The following is a 25156-nucleotide window of genomic DNA, read 5'->3' on the forward strand; positions in this document are numbered from 1 at the left end:
ATTACATTCAAAAGCAAAAGTAGTAGAAAAATATAAATATACTTGTAGGTTTCGAAGAAATTTTTTTAACATTTTTAAGTATTTTTAATTAAGAAATTGCTTTTTTTTCTAAAAAATCCCTAAATTGCCAAGAATGTGTAGACCAGGTTATATACATGTTTTTTTTAGAGATAGATAGAGAGAGAGAGAGAGAGAGAGAGAGAGAGAGAGAGAGATAACAAGAATTTTCATTAGAAACTGCTACCAAACCAACTAGGCAGCAAAAGAAAACAAGGCAACCCTCTGCTAGGCTAAACAAGTGAAAAGGGGGGATCTGCCTTCAGAACAATGGAGGCCCAATCCCTAATTAAAAATGAAATTCTCATAATATTGCAACTAGTTTGGGAAAATTCAATTAAAAAAAAAAAAATGATTTTTCCCTAACTTTCCACAACTCAGCCCACCTCTCCCAAATCTCGAAATCGAAGCTCCAAATCCGTAATTTTTCATGCAAAACATGAAGAATCAAGAATTTCTTACCATTTGACACTTTTATAACATACAAAAATGAAAATGAATTTAAAAATTAAATTTAAAAAATAAAAATAAATAAGCACCGTTTCGAATCCAACCCCAAGAAGCTTCCTATCGCGATTTCAAAGAAATTTCAAAGATTTTCTTCCAAAAAAAACTAGAGTGGATTGGTCGAAATCACCTTACAATGTATAGGAAGAATTTTTTTTTAGAAAAAAAAAAAAAAATCAAATTTTATGATTTTTTTAGGATTTTCCAAACAAAACAACATCAGTTTCCTTTTATCCCATTCGACATCACACTCGATATTGATATACGCATGATACATTAAGAATTTATAAAAGGGGAGTGTTGGTTATATTGCACGGTAACATTGCAATTGAAAACCTTGAACCCACTATGTTGATTTTTTTAAATTTTTTATTTAGGGGGGGTGGGGTGTGGATACAAACTCAACCTTTTATTGTGTTGTATATTATGTTTATTATCTTGTGACTTTAGTCCCAATCAGATACTTGTAGGAAAGTGGGTTGTTATTCCTATTTATATAAAGGGGCTCAAGTCATCTAGTGAGGCATCTGTAAGCAATGTAGCACCTTGTGCTCTAGGAGCTCTAATCTAGTGAGAGTGCCCCAGCCCTTTTTTTAATATAAATCCCGTGTATTTTTCTCTTGGTTTGCCTTGTTTAACAGTCACCTTCTTGAAATTGCCAAAAGAACCAAGTCTTTAGTCAAATTAAAGTCGGAACCATGTTTCCTACTTGAAAAAAAAAAATGAAATTTCTAGCCAATTTAAAGGGGCAACCTTATTTCCTTCTGAAATTAAATAAGAACCAAGTCTCTAGTCAAACTAAAGCATGCCCACTTGCCTTTTCTCCTTTCCTCCCCACGCATATCTTCTTCTTCCCCTTTCATCTTTCTCCCATTTCTTTCCCCTTCCTTTTCTAAGTCATGGGCTCTTTTCCTTCTTTTTTCCCTTTCTGTCATTCCCCCTTTTTTTATATTTTCTTCTTTCATTCTTTCCTTGCACAAGCATCTTGGGGGTTCTTCAATCTTTCTCCTAACTGCTCACTAAGAAACTAATCAAACTAAAGTGGAAACCTTATGACCTCATTGAAATTTTATTTTATTTAAAAAGAAAGAAAGAAGAAAAAAAAAAAAGAACTCTCCAGTGAAAGTAAGGTAGGAACCATGTTTTCTGCTTGTAAAAAAAAAAAAGTTAACTCTATCTCTGACCAATTTAAAGTGGAAACCTCATTTCCTTCTTGAAATTAAATAAGAACCAAGTCTTTGGTCAAACCAGTTGCATTTCCATCCTTTATCCCTGCACATATCTTCTTCATCCCCTTCGTCTTTCTCCATTTCCTTCCCCTTTCCTTTTCCAAGTCCTGGACCCTTCCCTTTTTTCTTTTGACTATTCTATTTCTTTCTATGTTTCTTCTTTAACTCTTTCCTTTGCCCAAGCATCTTGTGACTTTTCAATATTTATCCTAATTGCTTGCCCAAAAAAGAGAGGAATTGGTGCAGCATGAGATAACAGGTAGCAAACTAAGTAACAAAGAGATAGGATAACCTTTTTTTTTTCTATGATATATCACCTAGAAGGAGAGGAACATATATGCTATGGTCAAAGGCTAGCAATCAAAAAGTGACGTATTCCTAAGGTGATGAAAATACGAAGCCCAAAGAGCCAAAACAAACTATAAGCACAAGAAGGGAAGGCAATGTGGGATCATCCTTCCCCTAAAAAGGAAGAATCAACTCCCCGCATTCCTTCAAAATCATTCGTAAAGTACCCCGAAACTTTTTTTAGCACAAGCCTGTGCATTAACTTTTCTTTATGCACTTTAGAAACCTCATTCGCAGACTACTTGTTGTTACTAAATGTCCCAATATTACGCTCTTTCCAAATAGCCCACAGCAATGCTAGTAAGACCAACGCCATGTGCCCCTACTACAAAGGAAGAAAATGAAAAGTAAAAATTTTATAAATAAATAAAAGAGTACCTGGGCCATTCTAAACGATTGGTAAAATCACTGGCTTCCTTTTTTCTTTTTTTTTTCTTTTTTTATTTGCCACTCAGTTCCTTCCCATAGTAAGAAACTTGACCAAATACCAGTTTGAATGCCATGTTATTTAACCCTTGCTTATGTTGTTGCATGTACTTGTTCCAGATCTCTAACATGTGCAAATATTTACATGCATCTATAGACAGTACACAGGTATTCTGTCTTGTTTGAGATCAATGACTAAAAATAAATTTCCTCCAAGGAGGAAGTACATGAGCCAATAAAATAAATTTGCTCCAAGAAGGAAGTACATGAGCCAAAAGAGTGTGTGGGGTGTGTGTGCGTGTATTTTTAAAAAAAAAAGTTTAAAAAATAAATAAATAAATAATAATAATAATAAAGATGTGTAACCTCAACCCAGCAACACACATTGGCAGATGCTCACTTTGTTTTGGACAGACCCTAAAACTCTCCACGTTTTAAGATGCTATTCGAGCTTTTAAAGGATCCTATTGCAGCTTGCAAGTTGCAACTTGCAACAACAATTCACTTGCTAGGCATGCAGGAAAAATCCCGAAACAAATAGCACATGCACAGACACAAATAATAATAATAATAATAATAATAATAATAATAATAATAATGTGTGCTCAATAGTCAATACATACAATTTATCCTAGAATTAAGATGGGATTGTGCTTCTAGACAAATATTAGGCACTTTAGACAAAAAGGCCTTGAAATTTAACCAGCTACAACCCATGAAATAATGTCCCCTGCTACTTTTCAAGATGCAATGACCAAGCAACCACAATGGTTGGAACCCAAAATTAGCATATCATGTTGAAATAGCTGAACTATAGAAGATAAAAGATCCCATAACCAATTGCAAAAACCAAAGACCAAAGGATCCTGTTGAAAAAAGTTGAACAGATAAATAAAATAAGCAAACAAACAAATATTCCTCTGCCAAAAGAAAAAAGAAAAGAAAAAAAGAAAAGAAAAAGGTCAGCGAAACAACAGGGAAATGGATGGAAGTTTTGCAGGGAGTATAGCAAGAAAATGCTATAACACAGGAGGAACATGACAGAATGAATGTCCAGTGCTTGACTTGCTAAAGTTTCCACACACACACACATACATACATAGAGAGAGAGAGAGAGAGAGAGAGAGAGATTGAAGCAAGAATGCCAGCTACCTTGGCCACAAATTTCGTGTCATCTCCCCTTCTCTTAACTTTAACCTGAAAACAGAGACCGGATTACAAGAATAACCAGTGAGATCGAACATATGCCTCATGATAACAGAGAAGCAAATGGTAAAGTGTTACACTTCAACATCTGAGATTGAGAACATGGCACTTATGACCTCTTGTTTGCCAAAGCTAAAACTTAATTTCTAAAGCTCATTGATAAGATCCCAAATCTTTTGGTCTCCTAACAATTATTGATAGAAACCCTGAAATAGCTCCGAATCCCTGTATGGTGGCATTTGCTGAAGACAACACATGTAGGGACTATGCCATTGCTTGAGATTTTATCATACATGTCTAAATCTAGCATCTAAAGTAGCTTGCAGAATGTAAATTAAGTACATCGTGCTTAGCATACAAAGCTACAAAAATAAATAAAATAAAAAGAAATGTGAAACTTGAAAGCAGTTGGCAAGCATGCCTACCAAAGCTCTCATCAAGAACAAAATTTACATAGTCAGATAAAATATCGAAATTTACTTTTGAGCCTTAGAGGACATGTCAGATACTTAGATGGCTCCTTTTACTACTGCATAATATCTATTCTTTATTTTCTTGCTGGCCATTACTACTATTTGTGTAAGGCAATAGGTCTCTCTCGTATATGTACAACATGAAAATATCAAAAAGACTTCTTTCATCACTTTTTTGTTTCCCTGCCTTCCACCCAAATAAGAACAGCTAGATGTAACGATCCTTAATATGCATTTAAGGAATCAGCTTTTCTTTTTTGGAATGGCAAGTTGGCAACAATGATTTATTGAAATAAGACAAAGGTACAAAAAGACTATAGGGGTGATGAGAAATAAACCTTGAAACATCCTTAGAAAAAAAAAAAAAACATTAACATTCTCCAATGATACCCATTGTTCAAAGTATCAATATCCCTACAAGTTTCGCTGGCCAGGGATACGAAAACAATATCGTTATCATCGATAATATCGCCGATTCCCGGAAATGCGGGGAAACATTGGGAAAACATGGGGAAATGGTGGAATTTTTCAATGAAACTTCGGGAGATGCTAAAATACACATTTGCACATTTAAGAATCAAATAATAGAGGAAAAAATGCATATTTGCCTTTTAGGTATCAAATAATAAGTTTGATGCGGACATCAATGGTGCACCCTTTAGAGTGTACCAGAGGAGGAGGCATCGCCGACAAAGTACCGGAGTGGAAGAGTTGATGTGGATGGACGTTGGGTCCATCGGACCCATTTTCTAATGCACTACAAGTGCAAGAGCAGCATAACCACACCCTGACCATAGACCTATGGGTCGGATTTCACACCCTACTACATGAGTGTTTTAGTTTTAGGCGTTTTTTGTTCTTTTTTCTTGTTTCAGGGGCTTTATTGCACTTTCTTAATTTTTTGGTCTTTTTGTTATTTTTTTCGTTTTCAGGGGTTTTAGCGCACTTTAAATTTTTCCATAACTTATATATACGTTGTGAGAAACCCTATTTTCATTATTATTGAATGAATAGAAATTTATATCTTTTCTTCCTCTTTATTCAAGAGATTAGGGTTTCAGGATTGGCCCTTGGGTGTTGAGGATTCCACCCCGATTTCAGGTTTCCTTCTTTCTAGATCTTCGAGGTGTGGGAAAAGGTAAGAATCATCCCCCTTTTCTTTTAACGACAAAAGGACCTATACTTCATCTCGAACCCTTCATTCTTCACCCCCTTTCATTCCTCTCTTGATATCCCCTTTCTAGTTTGAACGGAAAAGAAGGATGGTTAGTCAATAGAATCATATCCAAAATTGACCATGGACTGAGTTATGCTAGATCCGGGATATCCTCATATCCCAAGGTCCTCCGTTTTTACTGTTTATGCGATTTTATGCTAAGGGGCATGATCCTGATGGAATGACCTCATCTTTCTGTTGAAATTTACCTAATCCCTTTGATTGGAAATGGTCAGTTGATTCGTGTATTTATTTGAACATTCTTTAACCTGATTATACATGCATCTAGGATTAGGTCATCACATGTCCCTGCATCAAAGTTTCCCTTTAATAGGGCCTAAAGTATGTATCATTGACTCAGGAAAATATTGGGGAAACATGGGAAAAATGGCAAATCCATCCATCCATGAATGCACATACATATATACAAACACGCATGCATGATCCTTCCATCCATGCATGCGTGTACACACACACATACACATATATATACACATACACCCATCAACAATCCATCTATCCATCCATGCATGCATACATATACACACATATAAACATGCATTTCAAAAAAAATAATAATAATAACAAACAGATTTTTGGCGATATCGATACATTGGCAATACATCAACAATATTATCAAAATATCGCCAATACACTGGCGATACAAGCGACACCTGGAATTTACACAGTTGAAAATATTGACGATACATTGGCGATACAAGACACGCCTGGAATTTACACAGTCAAAAATATTGGTGATACATTAGCGATATCAATACATTGGCAAAATTTAACGATATATTGCCGATACCTGGAATTTCTAATACTATCAGTGTTATCGGTGTAGCTACCAGTGTTATTGGTATCCATAAGCTATAGATGCCGATAATATTGGGGATATTTCGATAATATCAGGGATACTCCAAACAATGATGATACCCATATTGTTTTCCAGACTACGTCCCTTCAAATGAGGAATCCAGAAGGCCCACAAACAAGTCCTTTCTTTTACCCTTTGGAAGACCACCTCAACTTCTCCAGTGTGTTGTTGAACACTCCATCGTTCCTTTCCTGCCATATTGACCATAGAACTGCTGGGAAGGCTCTACGCCAAAATAACTTCTTTGTTATTTACTCTACCCTCAAAAACAAAAACAAAAATACAAAAAATAAAAAATAAATAAAAAAACACCCTTTGTTATGTATCCTTACAAATACTAAATCACAAATAATCAAAGCTTGACTGCGAATGGGTACCTGGATCTGCGGGTACCTGAAGGACCTAAACCGATTTAAACAGGCCTGGGTCAAATTTCTATGCCCATACCAGGTTGAGTTCAGGTCTACCAGTTGAGAACTGTTTAAAAGTTAGGTCAGATGGGTTATCTTATTGAGTACCTAATTAATGTTATGTTCATATGTGGTATACACAACTAATGGGGCATGTTCATCAGATGGCACATATGGTATCCTTCTTCAAGAGAACCTAGGAATAGGTGCATTTCATATTAAATGGCATAATTAGTTGCATTCCGAGAGAGACTCTTTGGAGGAATTTGTTAAGCCCACGACCATGTGAAGCCTTTATCTACACATGAACCTAGGTACCCATATGGCGCATGTCTCTGACATTAGCTTTCCATTTGGAAGATGATACTGGATCTTCATGGCCTAAAAAATTAGGTTGTTTAATTCTCCAGGAATAAATGGTCAGCTTAAGCAAATATTTTCTAGTCATCCATTTTGTAGAATGTTTTCTACTGAGTAGTGCAAATGCCTTCATTATTAGGCAGGAAGACCTAAACAATGTTGTTTACCTGTTGGAAAGTGAGGATCTTTCACACTTTTGCCATATTGGTACATGCAGTGTTCGTAATATCGATATCGCGTTACATATCACGCCCTTGGGATACGGATACGTATCGGTTATCGCATGGGATATATCAGTCATATCGCATAATGTATCGCTGTTGTTGGAAACATGGGGAAACATGGGGAAATTGGTCGAATTTTTCAATGAAACTTCAATGATTGTTAAAAAAATACATCAATACACACTAATAAATCAAAACATTACAAAAAACAAGTGTACATAATACGTTTTCTCTGTATAAGGTCCTAATCTATGCACTGTCTAACTGAATTGATGTAAGTATATTCAAAGTCTATTCATATAATTTATAAATGTAAGAAGATATATGGAAACACAAGCAATACATTCAAAAGTAAAAGAAGAATCACTGGATCAGGTTACATACATGTTTGATTTTATGTTTGGACAAAAAGATTGCAACCGATTAGCTAGAAATTGAGAAATTTTGGTTTTTTTCAATTTTTCGGAACTCGGCCAATCTCCTCCAAATCTCAAAATTGAAGCTCCCAATACATGATTTTTCATGCAAAACACAAAAAATCATGGATTTGTAACAATTTGACACTGATTTAACATAGTTTATAGAAAAAAGAGGATCGAAAATGCTCACCAGATCGAACATGTGGGATATATCTCACTACTTGTATGTTTCCTATCGCACAGGTGGGATACAAGATATATCTTGGGATATATCGGCTGATATTGTCGATACTTAAAACACTGGGTACATGCACTTGCCAGTAGATGGACAAGGTTCCACGTATATGGGCTTGGAAAAATCTCCTAAAGAGATTTAGTTCCAGCTAGATTATGAGACGAGTTTCAAGAGGACTCACATTAAATCATACAGATATGCAACTAGGTGTAGTACACGCGTCATAATCTAAAAAAATCAAAACAGTGCAAATAGTGGGTCCCACACTCCCACTAGATTGAGCATATCTCGTGGATTATATTTATTATAAAATCCTATCATCTTATTCGTGGACATTTGCTTGTTGATCCAGTTGTCCAAAAATCATCCAGTTAACATATGTTGGGGTGAGTCTTGTACCATGTTCTGTATACAGTCTGGTCTATAATTTGGATGGCTTAAGTTGAGATATATTTATGCTATTTATATGTCACGTTTATATATTTGCATAAGTATGGATCAACACACCTAGAGATAAAAGGTTCTTCTGAAGTGGGACCCACAGATGCGAGAGAGATAGTAGAGGAGGATGAACCAAAATATAGAAGTGCCATCTGGCTACAGCACACATGGCAGAGTGCTATGTCAATCAGGACCATCCAACTAATGGAACCAATGATGAATTGCCTATGTTTCGTAAATCACTAGTATCACACAAGCTAGTGATTTAGTCACTTGCCAAAATGTGGTACTGTCCATTAGCCATTTGTGCTTCAACCATTGCCTTGAAGGCCATGGTTACATAAGCATGACATGTATATTGTGAATAGATGACTCTAACTATATCCCAGTGTTTTCAGTAGCGTACGTAGCGTAGCGGTAGCATACACAGTAGCGTAAACACAGTAGCGTAAATCCCCTGTAGCACACGCTACAGGGGTCGTAGCGTACGCTACGTACACGTAGCTCGGTTTAACTGGTTGAAAACCATCTTCTTCCTGTTCCTGAAATTGAAATAAATGCATGAGCTATGGTAACCACGCCGCTTCCATCTACTTCTATGCGAGTTTAGATGAGGCACCTTGTCTGGTAGCTTAAGGGGTTTCCTTAACAATCCCAATAACCCTTGTCTTGTACCGAGGGAGACTAAGGGCGAGACTGCTCTTGAGGGAAGCCATTTGCTTGACTGCAGGATTTGATGTTCCTGGAAAAACCTGTAGGGAATCATCATAGAATAGAATGTGAAAGTTCTCGCGGTGAAGCGAGTCGTGTATCGCAGCCAGTGTTTTCAGTAGTGTACGTAGCGTAGCGGTAGCATACGCTACGTAGCGTAGCGCTCCAAAATCGCTACGTAGCATACACAATAGCGTAAATCCCCTGTAGCACAAGCTACAGGGGTCGTAGCGTACGCTACGTACACGTGGCTCAGTTTAACTGGTTGAAAACCATCTTCTTCCTATTCCTGAGATTGAAATAAATGCATGAGCTATGGTAACCACGCCGCTTCCATCTACTTCTATGCGAGTTTAGATGAGGCACCTTGTCTGGTAGCTTAAGGGGTTTCCTCAACAATCCCAATAACCCTTGTCTTGTACCGAGGGAGACTGAGGGCGAGACTGCTCTTGAGGGAAGCCATTCGCTTGACTGCAAGCTTTGATGTTTCTGGAAAACCCTGTAGGGAATCATCGTAGAATAGAATGTGAAAGTCCTCGCGGTGAAGCGAGTCGTGTATTGCAGGTAGCATGTGCTACCTGTTTTGATTTTTTTTTCCACCGCCGTAAATGGTGGTAAACTCACACCACAGCAAGAAGTTTTAAATAAATAAATAAACACAGCCTTTTCAAACAGTGTATTCGACAGGCGGCCCTATACCGACGCTGCTTCCTCTCCCCCCTCTTCAATCTTGCGATCGAAAGGCCCTTCGAAGGGGCTTCTTTGGCCGATTGTTGGAGACTATAAGGAGCTCCATTTGGTGCAGCTTCATCAACAATGGAGAAGAAATGACAAAGAAATTGGATTTCCCCTATTCCAGTTACGATCGGCTGTGGAGCTTCAACTTTTGCATATTTCTTTAATTCAATCTCATCTTGAGACAAAAACAGGAATGCACGCTCTTTTTTTTTAATTTTTTGATGTACAATGAAAATAACTAGGTATTTTGAGTTTTTTCTCATTTTTTCCCTTTTAAAATGTTGGTTACTGTGCGTTTTTTCGTTCTTTATAATTTTTTTTCATTTCTTCTTCAATATCTCTGTAGATATAGATTTTTTTCTATGGTATGGCCCACGTGAGGTCCACTGAGGTGCGTGAAGGGGTGGATTTGCATTGTTTTCAATGCTGTGGCCCACGTGGGGCCCACTGTGGTGTGCGTATGTGTGGATGTGCGTTGTTTTCTATGGTGTGGCCCACATGGGGCCCACTGAGGTGCGTGAAGGGGTGGATTTGCATTGCTTTCTATGGTGGGGCCACTGTGGTGTGTGTGTGTGTATGCATTGTGTGGTCCATGTGGGAACCACTATATTATTTTTCACAAGTTAATGTTGATTTTTGTGATTCACTGCTTTGTTTGTGACGTGTTTTTTGTTTTTTTGGGGTTAAATAGTGAACTAAAGAGAGAAGAATGTTTGAAGAAAAAGAGAGAGATTTTGCATGGAAATATGTGGATGATAATCCACTTCGACAAACTCATATATATTTTGAAGAATGTGACATTTATATATTTTGCTTTTTTCTTGCTATTTAATATTTATCATATTTTTCTTTTTTTAAAAATAATAAAAAATAGAAGTATTGTGTAGCTTATGCTACACACTACGCAATTTCGCTACACGCTATAGAGGGTTGAACGCTACGCAACACGCTACCGCTATTTAAAACACTGTTGTATCCCAAAAGTTTAGAATGGCCCAGCTCCCCCCAGGGTTAAAGCCTTCCATGGGTAGCAACAGCAAACAAGATCCTTGCCCACAACAATTTAAAAAACTGGAAGTAGGCATTTCCAAATAGGAGCATCATGTGTAAAGAAAAATAAGAATTGGTTGATCATCTATTTTTCCATTGCCCAATAGCAAGGAAGGTATGGTCTTTCTTCCCATCCCCATTTGGGATTGCATGGTCCTTTAACGAAACTATAGAAAATGTGGCGGAAGAGTGGCTGGGTGGTCCTTTCAAGAATCATAGGGAGACAATGAAAGATAACTATATTTGGGATCCTATGGGGTACGTAGAAGGAGAGAAATTCAACGATATTCAAAGTTGTGGCTTCATCAGTCAAGGCTTTAAAAAGAAGGATTCTTCATATGATCATTACTGAGCAATTGCAAGGCAAGATTCCAGGGATGTTCAAAGGCAGAAATACTTTGAAGTTGGGACTTGGGAGAATTTATAATGCAGTTCTCATAATGAGGAGGGAAGGCTGGTTCTGACTTCTACCTTCTTATATGTGTTTTCTCCATCTTTTACGCTGGCCCTTTTCTCTGGGTCTTCATCATTTACTTTCTCTTTTATGATTATTAATAAAAATCATCATTGCTCAAAAAAAAAAAAAAAAAAATCCTTTCAAGTGTTAAATCGCATAGAATCAATACCTGTGTACCATGTTCAACGCAATGCGCATTTGTCAGAAGCTTCCCTTCCCCTATCATAAAAGCGCTGCATAAGCAAGAATCATCAACAAATATTTTCCTACCATTAAACACGACAACAAATATTAAACCCATGTAACTACGTGGAATATAAAGACATGCTGATTGGCCAACGTGCATGTCAAAGTAACACAAGTTCTACACTATTCAAGGTCAAATACAATATATAGAGTTCAATACATGCCTTCCTGTACTTGTATACTGTCTTTGCTTTTGCCATGGAAGGGAGTAATCAGGTGCAGTGTGGGTGCAGTAAACCTAGACCATGTAGAGCACAAACAAGCATCATGACTAAGCAAGATATTTCAGAAACCGAAGCAAAATTAACCTGGAAATCACTAACAACTTACCCTATGCCAAAGTAGAAATAATTGATGTTTTTATTTTTAAAAAACAAAAATATATTGAATACCTAGATATTGAGGAGCATGCATCTCTTGCAGCATAAGAAGCAGAACATGGAATCAGAAAATATTAATTGATTTAGTATTCAATTAAGAATAATACATAAAATTGTAGGAAAAAGAAGTCAATGTCAGTTGGCCATGTTTTTACAAGGGTTTACAATGTATTCTTTGCATTTGGTGCCACATAGGCATAGCAGCAGAAAACATCATATTCTGTGAAAGTGAAAACTACCCAAAAAACATCCTATGTAATGTGGAGATGCGGTAGTTTCTAACATGGACAAATCATAAGTGATCGTCAAACACCATCGTAATCCAAGCAAACCCAACGCACCAACATGTCCATGCAGTTGTTATATGATAATTTAGGAAGAATTTGTAGCTGATCAATAAATAAATAAATGATGACAATATTACCATATTATGGTAAGAAACATATCCAGATACAGAATAAAAATAAAAATAAAAAGTAATACATAAATAATACTGAAAAACAAGAAAATAAAAATGATCCCTTGTTCTAATAACTAATGTACATGTTGGACACTGCGGTATTTCCGACAATGAATACCCTAGTAACACGATCAAAACAAGAACAAATCAACCAATACTCCAAGAAATAACATTCTAATGGGAATGCATCAACGAGATCATTGAATTAGAACCAAGATTTTAAATACCAGTTTTTGGGGTATGATTCACTGGGAAAACAAAACCACTTAGTCTGCTTTTGGAGTGTGACTCACCCGGTAACTCTCATTCTCCACCAATATTGAATCAACTCAGTATTAGAAGATATCTAGAACCATGACTAGAATAAAATATTCCTTTGTCAACGATATGACCACACCCTAGCATTCCTCTCTCTTCTTTTTTTTCCTTTTTTTTTCTTTTTTTGTTCCTCTTGAAAGTAAATGACCCTTTTCTGTAAAGTGATGAGGTTGAGTCTCTGATGCAGGACAAGTAACCACTTGCTCTAAAAGCTCGAACTGATAGAGCGTGGCGAATCAATCCCTTTATCACATAGCCCAGGTCAGGCCCTCGGCCGAACACCCCCTCGTGGGGCCCACTTCACATGAGTTTCACCTCACACGGGCTGCCCACCCCCAGTATGCCCACGCTTCACACAAGCCAACCCACTCGAGCCCGGTATGAAAATACCCCTGCATTAATCACCCTCGATGAGGAGTCTCAAACATGAGACCTCCCACTCTAATACCACTTTTGATGTAGGACAACTAACCACTTGCCATTTGCTCTAAAAGCTCGAACTGATAGAGCGTGGCAAATCAATCCCTTTATCTCATAGCCCAGGTCAAGGCCTGGGCCAAACCCCCCTTGTGGGCCCCACTTCACATGGGTCTCGCCTCACATGAGCCACCCGCCTCACATAGGCTGCCCACCCTGAGTGTGCCCCCGCTTCACACAGGCCACCCCACTCGAGCCCGGTGTGAAAATGCCCCTGCATTAGTCTCAAAAGCTAAAGCTGCAACTCTATAAAAGAATTGATTTTCCATAGCATACTAGATTTTTTCCTTAAACAGTCCGTCAATCTTTGATTGCTAATCAGTTCTCTACCATAAGTCAAGAGGGAACAAACCTTCAAGCATGTCTCTCTTCCCACCCAACTTTAGCTTTCTTTCCTCAGGGAAGAGAAGTACCCCCATCAAACTCATAAGCCATCCAGAATTTACTGTGTGAATATTATAAAGTAGCAAAGCTGTTTCTGCATGCTTACATGTATCATTTATGTGATGTGAGTAAGAAGTAAACAGATCAAACATGCAGGGCACTGACAGCTATCCTTACGAGTTACAAATGTCACTGCTCAAAATGCCTATAGTTCGAGCAGGGAGTGGACCTTGTGATTGCTATGGACACCTGGTCTTTAACACTAGAACCTCCAACCTTGCCCAAATCTAAAGAGTAGAACATTATTACATGAATGCAAACAGATACCTTCTAGGAAACAACCATCCTCAAAAATTTCAGCTCCACCAAAGTCCACCCTCATTAACGCACATAATTGAGTTCATAATTTTAGCCCGAATCATACTAAAATGCTTATACACATATTTCCTGTTTTATTATCTCTTAAAATAATTACATAATTACTAATCTCTGTCCCTAATAAATTGGACTAGCTAAAAGTTTGTAAGATGCATTTTGGGCATGTTACCTACTCCTCAAGAACTTTTACTACACGAACTAAATGCAATCGAGTGTCAAATTTTGTTGCACTGAAAATCCGCACAGTAATAAATTCACAGGCTACATATCAGAGGTCTACATGGACCAATAGGAAATAAGTCATGGCTTCCTTAACTCCAGTTGTGATTTCTATTGTGCCTGAGATTAGAATGTAATACACAATAATATGTTATATTTGATTGAATGAAATTGTATTTTCCAGGTTGTTTTAACCGGCCATGCTACCAGCTCTTTCATGTTTGGGTTATGTAGCTATTTGTCCTAAATTTTATTTTCAGTTGATGTCAACTCACCAACTGCTACCCGGAGAATTAGGCACACCACAAGGAAGTTTCGGTATAAAAAAAAATATGTCAAACGTTTGTCAATTCAGCATGCATGCTGATCCCAGCCCACCTACATGCAGCCACATTTGCCAATGTGGTAGGTGAGATCCAAGCTGCCCATCAGGTAGGCCCAATCATGTATGTTTCTTGATCCAAGAACAAGGCCGTTCAACTCATCAGGTGGCCCACATTGTATGAGAAAAATGATAATCATCAAAGCCTTAACCAAACTAATCGGGGTCAGGTCACAAATCCTGTTACACCATTCTACTCATAGTATGAGAAAAATGGTTGGTTAAAACAATTGTCCAATGGTCCCCATCAAATATAAATGTGTGAGTGTGACCACATGATGAAATGGCCAGTCTGATTATTTGAGGCTACAATCTCAGATGGATGCCACATCGGCTTGTGCAGATGGGATGATCCTGGCAAGCATGTAGAATCATCAAACCACAATTACTTGCTGTCTGAGGATGCTGTGAAGAACTATGTGGAAGAATAAACATCATCTATCATCATGACAGTCCTGCAAAAATGTAAAATATCGTGGGTGACTGTGTATGTGTGTGCGGTGAGTGAGTGAGCTAGAGCATGTATTTGTGTATGCCCGAGGCACACATAAATATGCCCGAAATAAACTACCAACAAAGAAAACCATCCAAGGAATTGAAGAAAGAAACCTAATTCATTTACAATATTTAATCAAATCCTAAGAAAAAATCATAAGCCATTAGGACTACCTTAACAACAGCATTTAGAAAAGTTGCATCTTGAAGATTTTCAGTGTCATTAACCTGAAAATATGGTCTTTCCTTAGTATTCACACAAACACCATATACCGATTCAGTGACACTGCATGCAAGCAAGCTAAACCTGTTTACTGATACAGTATCACTGCACACAAGCAAGCTAAACCTATTTATATGCAAATCTAACATAATGAAAATAAGAAAGACGCAGAAAAGCTTGTATACTCAAACATGGAGACATGCACTTAATGAAATTTAAGAAAGACACAAAAAGCTTGTAGAATTTTAAATGTGGAGGCATGCACTTATGTGATATGCAGAAAGCACAAAAAGGATAATAATGAATCATTCTAAAGGATAAGGGATCAAATGTGTAAAAATGATCCAACCAATGCTCTGTAAAAATAGAAGGAAAATCATCCCTAATTAGACAGGCTTTCAGATGATTCCTACCCACATTCTGAGGTTATATATCAACCATGATGTGAAAATTCCTATCAGTTATACTCGTTATATACAAGGGCACCTGAAATTTGAAGAGCAGATACTTTATGTTTTATGAGTTACGACTATTCAACAGTGGTTAATAGATGGATTGTTATTTTGTTCCAATGAGTAATGGAGAATTTGCTATTCAATATTTTCTATTTCTCCCTTTTCTTATATTTGAATTTGTGTTTTCAAGTCAACATCTCTATGTAAAGGGAATTCATGTAGGTACATCTTTTGATGTGCTAAGCAGGGCTTCTACCTCTGAGTTAGATGTGCAGTTTGCAAGTGAAAGCATATAGGAATAGTTGTCATAGATCTTGAAGAGGCCTCCAACAAAAGTTACTGGTGAAAAAAAACATGCAGTAACAAAGTTACACCTCGGACATCATACTGTAACCTATGAGATCTGGATTGTGCACAACTTTTTGCAGCATCAATTTCAGCTTCAATTTGCTCTTGATTTCTTACTTTGAGTTCACCAATATTTCCATGTCAACCCTCAGATTCTTTGTTTGAAGGCTTCTAATTTGGATCGCACCATGAACTTAAAATGATGAAAATGAACTTGCTATAAACAAAAATTGGCAGTGCAACTGTAATTTGGCCACATTGCAAAATACAAAGAACACGTTCTTAAGTCCAAAGATGTCATTCCAGGTTTAGAATAAAAAGACAGCTCAGGAAAGGAATCTCGCAAAGAACGGAGATGAAAGGATCTATTACAAATGAAATCAAGCCTTGAAGAAAGCATAGTTATTCACTCTCATCATCAGAGCTTCTATCTAAATACACAAACAAACTGTTTTTCACACGCACATCAGAAGATAGTATTAAGAATCAATAGATGAGCATCTTAATCTCATATAGGCTGATATCAGTACTTAAATAGTGCAGCAGAATCAACATAAAAATACTTTGTAAAAAGATCAGCTGAAAATTCCACATGCATTTTAATTGCCCTCTAACTGTTTACAGAGATAACCAGTAACCATGCCTGTTGTTCCTTCAGATCATACACCAACCCCTTCTTGTCTTTTTTCTGCAGGCCGAGTGATTTAAATACTGCGGATGAAGACCGGCCCGTCTCCCCTTTAGAACCATCAGGCGGCAAATAGGCCTTTTCATCTTTTGCTCTTCCAGGAAACCTCTTCTGGGAAATAGCTTCTACCTGAACTAGGCAAATTATGAATCAAAGAAAAGACTGAATTAATTTAACCACCACAAGATGAAAAGGATACAAAAAGCTATAATAATATGGAGAATGCAACCGATGGCACATGGTAGTATCCGGAAGTATGCGACATTCCATAAAAGTTCAGTAAACAGACTAGCATCTTCTCCCTGGAGAAACACAAATTGCACACATTTTTGCTCACAATCTCCCATGCAAACACATGGCAGATATTTATAAAATCTAGGCCACTCATCAAGCGGAACACACCATAGATGGCCACAAACAAAAAGAGACAGGTGAGGATAATTCTAAATTCTTGAATGCTCGATTTGAGGAAAGAAACAACCACCAAGAATTTTTGGAACCCTAATTCTGATCAAGCAGTTAGGAACCTCCGATTTGCCGATGGTTTACCCCTACTTCAGATATTTCCCAAAATGGTCCACTCCACTTTGATTCATTGACTCATACTCAAATTTCATGTTTTCATCCTCACAGTAGCCCTAAATCTAGTTTAAAATTAATTTCTAAGCCTTCTTGATTATTGAAATGAAGAAGTGGAAAAACGAGAGAAATTTTTGAAAAGAAAATTTTCAAAATGGGCCCATTGCAGTTGTATACATTGTAATGGTTGTGTCTGTCCCTCAATAGTGCTAATACAGCCAATTTTTTCATAACGAATGGAGACACCCCATATCACGTGATAAGGGTGGCAGCTCTATATCGACCAATCCATAACCATTTTCAAATGCCATGTCCATATAGTAGAAGGTGATTTGATAATTATAGTGTGGAGAAAAGATGAGAAAAGTGAGAGAGAAGAAGAAGAAAGAGGAGAGTTTGCGGGAAATGTTGTGTGTTAGCCAAGATGCCCTAACACACAATGTTTTATTATAATAAAACATATAGTACACTGCAAGAGAAGAGAAAAGTGTGCACATGCACTTACATTAAAAGAGCCACTAACCACACACACTATACACTAACACTCTCTAGACTCCCCCTCAAGTTGGAGGATAGATGTTGATCATGCCTAACTTATCACGAACACAATTAAGAGCATCTCGACTCAAGGACTTTGTGAGAACATCAGCAAACTGATCCCCAGATCGAACAAAAGGGGTGATGATTTCCTTAGATGCAACTTTCTCCCGAATAAAGTAACAATTGACTTCAATATGCTTGGTTTACTTGTGGAAAACTGGGTTACGAGCAATATGGATGGCCGCTTGGTTGTCACAATGAAGATGAATAGGAGCCAAAGGAGGATAGCCAAGTTCTTCAATAAGGGTGCGAAGCCACACGGGCTCACACGTCGCATGAGCCATAGCACAATATTCAGCTTCAGCCGAGGACCAAGCAACAACCGGTTGCTTCTTGCTCTTCCATGTGATAAGATTAACACCTAGGAAGGTACAAAAGCCGGACGTAGAGCGGCGATCATAAGTACTACCTGCACAATCAGCATTGGAATAGCCAGAAAGATGAATATGATCATGCGACTGAAAGTGAAGGCCAAGACCCGGGGCTGATTTTAGATACCGAAGTATGCGGTATACAGTCGTGAGATGTGAAGCACGGGGAGCTTGCATTGTAACGTCTCGGAAAAATCCGTACAAGGACCTAAGTACCACCTCAGGCAGAAATCACCCAGGACCAGAACCTTTAGCAATTAGGCTAAGATTAGTATGTGTTAAACTAGAGTACTTGTGAAATTAGCACTAATCACTTTAAATATGATCTGCAAGACCCAAAACGTGCAGCATCATTGACGCTACATTACCCTGAAATCTAGAATCCATCCCTAAACCCGGTTGCTCTCGGGAGCACACCGAAACTCCATATCGGACCTGGACCGCACGTCGAAAGTCTGATAATCGCAAAACTATACAGCTATGACTACATTACTGGACTTGACAACTCCCTAAGAAATCAAGTCTTAATTGTGTCTAGAAATGCACAACTTGAGCTCGGAGCAAAGTGTGTGAGAAACGTGAATATCTTTAGAAATAAAATTCGAATTTAAGTAAACTGAGTCGTGTCGCTTGCGGGCCAAATATAAGGATTCAGACCGTCAGAATCTGACCCAAATACACCCTCGGATCAGGGAAAATTTCTCATACATGGCGATGTACTTGTGGCCCTGATCGAGTGACGGTGACCGTTAAACTGAAACTGGTCCACCACGGTCGATTTGTAAACCCGATCGAAGCGAAAACTCAGCCTGACCTAGATCCAATGTCAGGGAGCTTAAGTCCGACCACACGCAGAAAAGGGGGCTCCAGAAGTACTCCGTTGGATCGGAACAGCCGATCTTTGGACATAACTTAAGTATACCATGGCCCTGGGGCCATTCCCATCAGTTCTGGGCCTATATAAGGGCCTTAAACCCTCTCTCTTATATTCCATACGAATTTTAAACCCTAAGAAAGAGAGGAGAGGAAAAGGAAAGGAAAGAGAGAGAAAGAGAGGGAAAGAGTTGGAGATTCATCCTGGGATTTGATCCCGTTGCTCCACGCACTTAGCCGCCCTATCTGTATCACAAATCCGGCATTTCCGACAACGTACTTGGGTAAGAAAACCCAACCCTAATCTATTTTAGGGTTTCAAATAGTGTAAAGCGTGAAATAGCTAACCTATTTCATACTATAGGTTGTCGTTGTGCCGTAGACAAAGACTCGGTATACAAACTGAGTTCGATGCTTGTTTATCGGCGTAGGGTGCGGACTATAAATGTTTAGGTTATGGTTTTCAAGGCTTTCAATGTCGGTTAATGATTTATTACTGACGTGGGTGCTATTTCACATGCCAAATACGATGTTTGTTTTGCGTTTCAGATATATATGAACTATATTGAGTTTAGTATATTCTATGTATTTGTAGAAAGGATCGTATACGTATGGAATTTGAAAGTGTGTTTGCCATGATTAATTGTCGTGTGTTTATACTAGTTGTATGTGTAACAACTCCTTTGCGAAAGGATTTGCCCCAATACATGTTATGGCCAACATAAGTGGTGTATGTTAAAAAGTGTAGTCTAAGTGTTTGTAAAAATGTCTGAATAAACTAGTAGTTAGTAAATTGTACTTTATATGATTGTTGAGATATGATTCTCAACTACCTTAATTATGTGTATGATTTCCTCCATGTATTTTATACTATAGTGTCTGTTTAGGTATGGAATGTATATGTGTGAATTCATGTTTAAGTTGTATTCCCTAATATACTCAAATGATTGTATAAATTGAATTATTGATTCATTGCTGCCTTGATTTTCTTATATGATTATCTGTTGAAATTGAATGCTCTTGGGACTATGATATAGTCCAGGCAATCGGTAACAGGCCCTGATTTGGTGGCTGAGGTTGTTTTCGCCCCACAGGACGTGTTCGATGAGTCCGAGCCGTACTTCGGTTGTCGACAGTGGTTAGGCCACACGGAGTGCTCGTGCACTTCATGTCGATCAATTCGATGTGCGCTCGTACCAGTCGAGCTCGTCAAGTAACCCGATTGACCCGATGTATGTTCACCATGTATGGACGCTACTGCTTGAACCTAAGGTACCAACTTACCACTGGAAATTCCATTAACCTTGGTACCTCGATCCGCTAAGTCTCATGAGCCGGACATGGTGGTATGGGACACCGTGGTCGAGCTGTCGTCCTACGCTGGGGTGACAAGCCTCCCCGTAGTATCCAGTGAGCAACACAGCCTCGTGAGCCGAATACGGTGGTATGGGACACTGTATTCGAGCTGTCGGCCTACACTGATAAGGTGACGAGCCCTTTGTAGTGACTTCGAGCATACTCTAAGACCGCGTAGAGGCGATGAGCCTTTACGTAGCAACAAGAGTACATACTAGGCCTGCACTGATAAGGTGACGAGCCCTTTGCAGTGACCTAGAACCATAACATCGTATGAGATTTACTAGGACTGACAACCCTAGAATGGATCATCGTTTGGGAATTAATATCAGGGAGGTACCTTAGCTTCCCGAATCTTGCTGTATGAAAAAGGTCTAATAAGAACTCAGTAATCACGTTCATGCACCGCATTACGTGTGCATTTGGCGTAGCAAGTCAAGCACTGAGGAAGGGTTGCATGTCGTGATCGTGAGATGAAGTCGCTGAGGGAGAGTAGGCAAGGGCATGCATCATTATTTCATATCATTCTTGCATTATCAGAGTATTTAGGGATGTTTGATTGTGCTGCTTTATCATTACTGCTTGACTGAATTGATAACATGTTAACATTTGCTTTCTAGCTCCACTGAGTTGATCAATCACTCCCACGTTACGGGATGGTGTTTTAAACACCAACCAGACCCTGTTGTAGTTTCAGGTGATGGCGCAGCCTACGAGGCGGAGCTAGACTTTGAGGATAATGAGGAGGCATTCTCATACATTCAGTATTCAAGCGGGTTTACGTAGACCGTTCTGAATCGACGGGGCTTCAAGGCTGATACTTTGTAGTGGACCACAACATTTTGACATTTTGTATTTTGAAATAATACTTGTAACTATTCGACCTGGTAACATGATCAAACTTGGGAGATTCACAATCACTTACATACTTTATATACTTATCACAGTCTTCCGCTTGCGTAATGTAACTGTCTCTGGAGTATGATATGTTGTTTTGGTATAATCTCATTCATGTTAAATGCGCTAATACGGACAACATTTAATCATCATTATCTATGTTGCATAAGTAATGCGTTGGAACTTTGGAGTTGGGCCTATTCTCGACCCCCGATTTTCAGGGCGTTACATGCATAAATTGGCTAACAACACTCACCGCAAAGGAGAGATCGAGGCGAGTAATAGTCAGGTAAACAAGTAGGCCTATAAGTTGTCGATGCATCCCGGGATCAGAAATAAGAGCACCATCATCTGGCCAAAGCTTCTACAATCCATGGGGGTGGCAGCAGGTTTGCACCCTAACATGCCGGTCTCTATGAGAAGATCAAGCGCATATTTTCGTTGTAACAAAACCAACCTAGATGAGAAGCAACCAACTTCAATTCCTAAAAAGTAGCGAAGTGGACCAAGATCCTTGTTCTCAAACTTGGTCTTTAAAAATTCTTTGTCCTCCCACATTCCAACCGAATCACTACCAGATAGAACAATATCATCCACATACACAATCAAAACCATGATGCCAGTCGATCGACAACATATAAAGAGGGAATGATCGGCATGACTACGAACAAAGCCGAACTCTAAGAGATCCTGACTAAATTTTTTGAACCATGCACGCGGGGATTGTTTGAGTCCATAAAAAGACTTCTTCAACCGGCATACAAGCGCAGGGTTGTGGGAAGCAACAAAGCCAGAAGGTTGATGCATATAGACTTCCTCTGCAAGGTCCCTATGGAGAAATGCATCTTTAACATCAAGTTGAAAGAAGGGTCATGATAAAATAATGGCCAAGGAGATCACAACACGAATCGAATTAAGCTTAGCCACCAGAGAAAACTTCTCGAAGTAATCCACACCATGAGTCTGTGTAACCCCTAGCTACAAGACAGGCTTTATAGAGATCAATGGAGCCATCTGGATGGAACTTGATTGTGTAAACCCATTGACATCCAACGGGTTTATGCCCTAAAAGAAGAGGCACAAGCCCACAAGTATGATTCTTCTCAAGAGCAGATATTTCTTCTATCATCGCCTTCGTCCAGTCAGGACTTTGAAGAGCATGTGAGAGAGACCGAGGAATAGTCTGTAATGAAAGGGAAGTTACAAACGACTAAAAAGACGGTGAAAGATGATATCATATGAAACGAAATTACTAATGAGGTGTTAAGTACAAGATCGTGACCCTTTTGCGCAAGGCAATGGGGATATCTAAACTTGAGGTAGGAGAGTCACCTAAGCCAACATCCAAAGTGAGCGGAAGGGTGGATGGCTGAGCGTGTGAAGATTTATCTCGATGATGATACACCCGCAAAGGCTTAGGGTCACCCAAATCACCAACAGGATGTTGAAAAAAGGGGAGGAGTTTTCCCGTGATTACTAGTAGAAAGAGGAATAGGATAAGAGTCATGCTCCCCCTGACTCGCAAGAGGATCACAGAGGGATCGAGCTGGAGCTGAGAAAAAAGGAACATCCTCAAAGAATGTTACATCGGTAGATACATATTTCCTGTGAGTCAAGGGGTTATAACAATTATATCCTTTTTGACACCGAGTGTACCCTAAGAAACATTTAATTGCCCTGGGGCTAAGTTTATCATTACTTCCATCCGAATTTTGAATAAAGCATGTGCAACCAAAAACTTTAGGTGGTAGAGGAAATGGATTGTCATGAGCAGTATAGTAAATGAAGATTTGTAAGAAGGATACGTGAGGGTATATGATTAATAAGAAAAGTAGCAGTTAGGAAAGCATCACCCCAAAAATGCATACCAAGGAGAAGGGTGCGAGCAACTTCAAGAAGATGACGATTCTTTCATTTTGCGATACCATTTTGTTGAGGTGTGCAAACACACGACGTCCGAGACAAAATATCATTCTCATGCAAGAAGGACAGAAAGGCAGTAACCATGTATTCCCCCGCCCCCCATTATCAGAGTACAGGGTTTTGATCATGGTGTGATGTAAAGGCCGTTACGTAAAGGTAACGGTGGCAACCGTTACACATTACGGGGTCGTAACAGCCGTAACAGCCATTATTGGAAAAAAAATGACTTGTAATTGCCATTAACGGCACATTACGTCCCTATAAAGGTCATAGCAGCCCCGTAATTGTCTGTTATGGGGCAGATACATGTTTTTCATACTTTTTAATCAACATTATGGGGCAGATACAGGTTTTTCGAGATTGTTTTCAATTAAAAAGAGAGAGAGAGAGAGAGACCGTAACGGTTGTTACGAGGGACGTAACAGCCGTTACGACCAGTATCGTAAAGGTGACGGTGGTGGCCGTTACTGCCACCGTTACCGTTACAGAACACCTTGGTTTTGATGGAACATTGAAACTGAGTACACACTTCATGATAAAATACTTTAAATGTATCAAACACTTCACTTTTAGATTTCAAAAGATAAACCCAAGTCATGCGTGAATACTCATCAATAAAGGTCACAAAATATCTAAATCCAAAAGTGGAGGTAACCGGAGCTGGTCCCCAAACATCCGAGTGAACCAAAACAAAAAGTTGAGGTTTCCTCCCAGAAGAGCTCGGAGGAAACGCAGCACGATAATGTTTAGACAATTCACAAATATCACAGCATAATGGTTTAATGACAGATAAGGAGGGAAAAAAATTCTCAATCTAGCTATTGATGGGTGGCTTAAGCGGCAATGCCACTGTGTCATGGATTCTCGATCCAGAAAAATGGTACTAGAAGCAACAACGGGTGTATCATCGAAAAGATAAATGGTTCATCGCTCGTGCCCCCCACCAATCACTCTCTTCGTCTGTAGGTCCTGGAACAAACAATAAGAAGGGAAGAAGGTAATGGAACAATTTAATGATTTATTAAGAGAGCTAACAGACAATAAGTTTAATGGAAAACGAGGCACATGCAAGACTGAGGACAGAGGCAAGGAAGGAGAAAGAGAGATGGAACCAATCCCAGGGATGGGAGTTTGGCTATGATTGTGACATAATAAGTGTGGGGAGAAGGAGAATAAGAGGAAAAGAGTTGTGACTTACCAGTCATATGGGAGGAAGCACCAGAGTCTATGACCCAGGAGGTAGGAGAGGATGATGCAAGAAGAGTAGTACCTATTTGGGCCGAAGTTATGTGAGGAGGCTCAGGAATATCACGAACATGAAGCCGCATCGGGCATCATATGCAGCCCGATAAATGATGAGAGACTCCCATGGAGATGACTGCTCAACTGTCGGGATGGAAAATTGTCCCTCAGGAGCAACTGTGAAAGCAACAGAAGCAGCGGCACACGTAAGCCGACCATAGAGCTATCAGCAATAATCAACAGTGTGATTGGTTCCATAGCAATGCGAACAAATGCAGGAACCATCACGTCCTCATCCACGTCCACCACGACTACGAAAATTACGACCGCCTTGCAATCTCCCTCGCAGCCTCTACCACGCCACCATAACCAAAAATGCACCCCGAACTCAAGGATGGTGCCCAAAGGCCAAGAGAGTACTGATCGACAACAAGATGTGTTGGATGTTCTGATGGCACAAATGAATGAGTAGGAA

At 39.0% G+C, this 25156-nt stretch overlaps 1 protein-coding gene across 4 annotated transcripts in view; it reads right to left on the reverse strand.

Annotated features, from left to right (window-relative positions):
- The window catches only part of LOC131226166 (protease Do-like 2, chloroplastic), a 92212-nt gene that overhangs the window by 57459 nt on the left and 9597 nt on the right, over window positions 1-25156 (reverse strand). For 3 of the 4 annotated variants that reach the window (XM_058221891.1, XM_058221892.1, XM_058221889.1), the window contains exons 2-6: window positions 16796-16969; window positions 15301-15354; window positions 11798-11871; window positions 11557-11620; window positions 3720-3764 (exon numbers count right to left, since the gene is read on the reverse strand). In XM_058221891.1, the coding sequence (XP_058077874.1) occupies window positions 3720-3764; window positions 11557-11620; window positions 11798-11871; window positions 15301-15354; window positions 16796-16969 (411 nt within the window). The remainder of the gene's footprint in view (window positions 1-3719; window positions 3765-11556; window positions 11621-11797; window positions 11872-15300; window positions 15355-16795; window positions 16970-25156) is intronic. The other variant, XM_058221890.1, reaches the window with a different exon arrangement.

Source organism: Magnolia sinica, chromosome 14 (assembly GCF_029962835.1).
Source record: "Magnolia sinica isolate HGM2019 chromosome 14, MsV1, whole genome shotgun sequence".
Classification (NCBI taxonomy): Eukaryota; Viridiplantae; Streptophyta; class Magnoliopsida; order Magnoliales; family Magnoliaceae; genus Magnolia; species Magnolia sinica.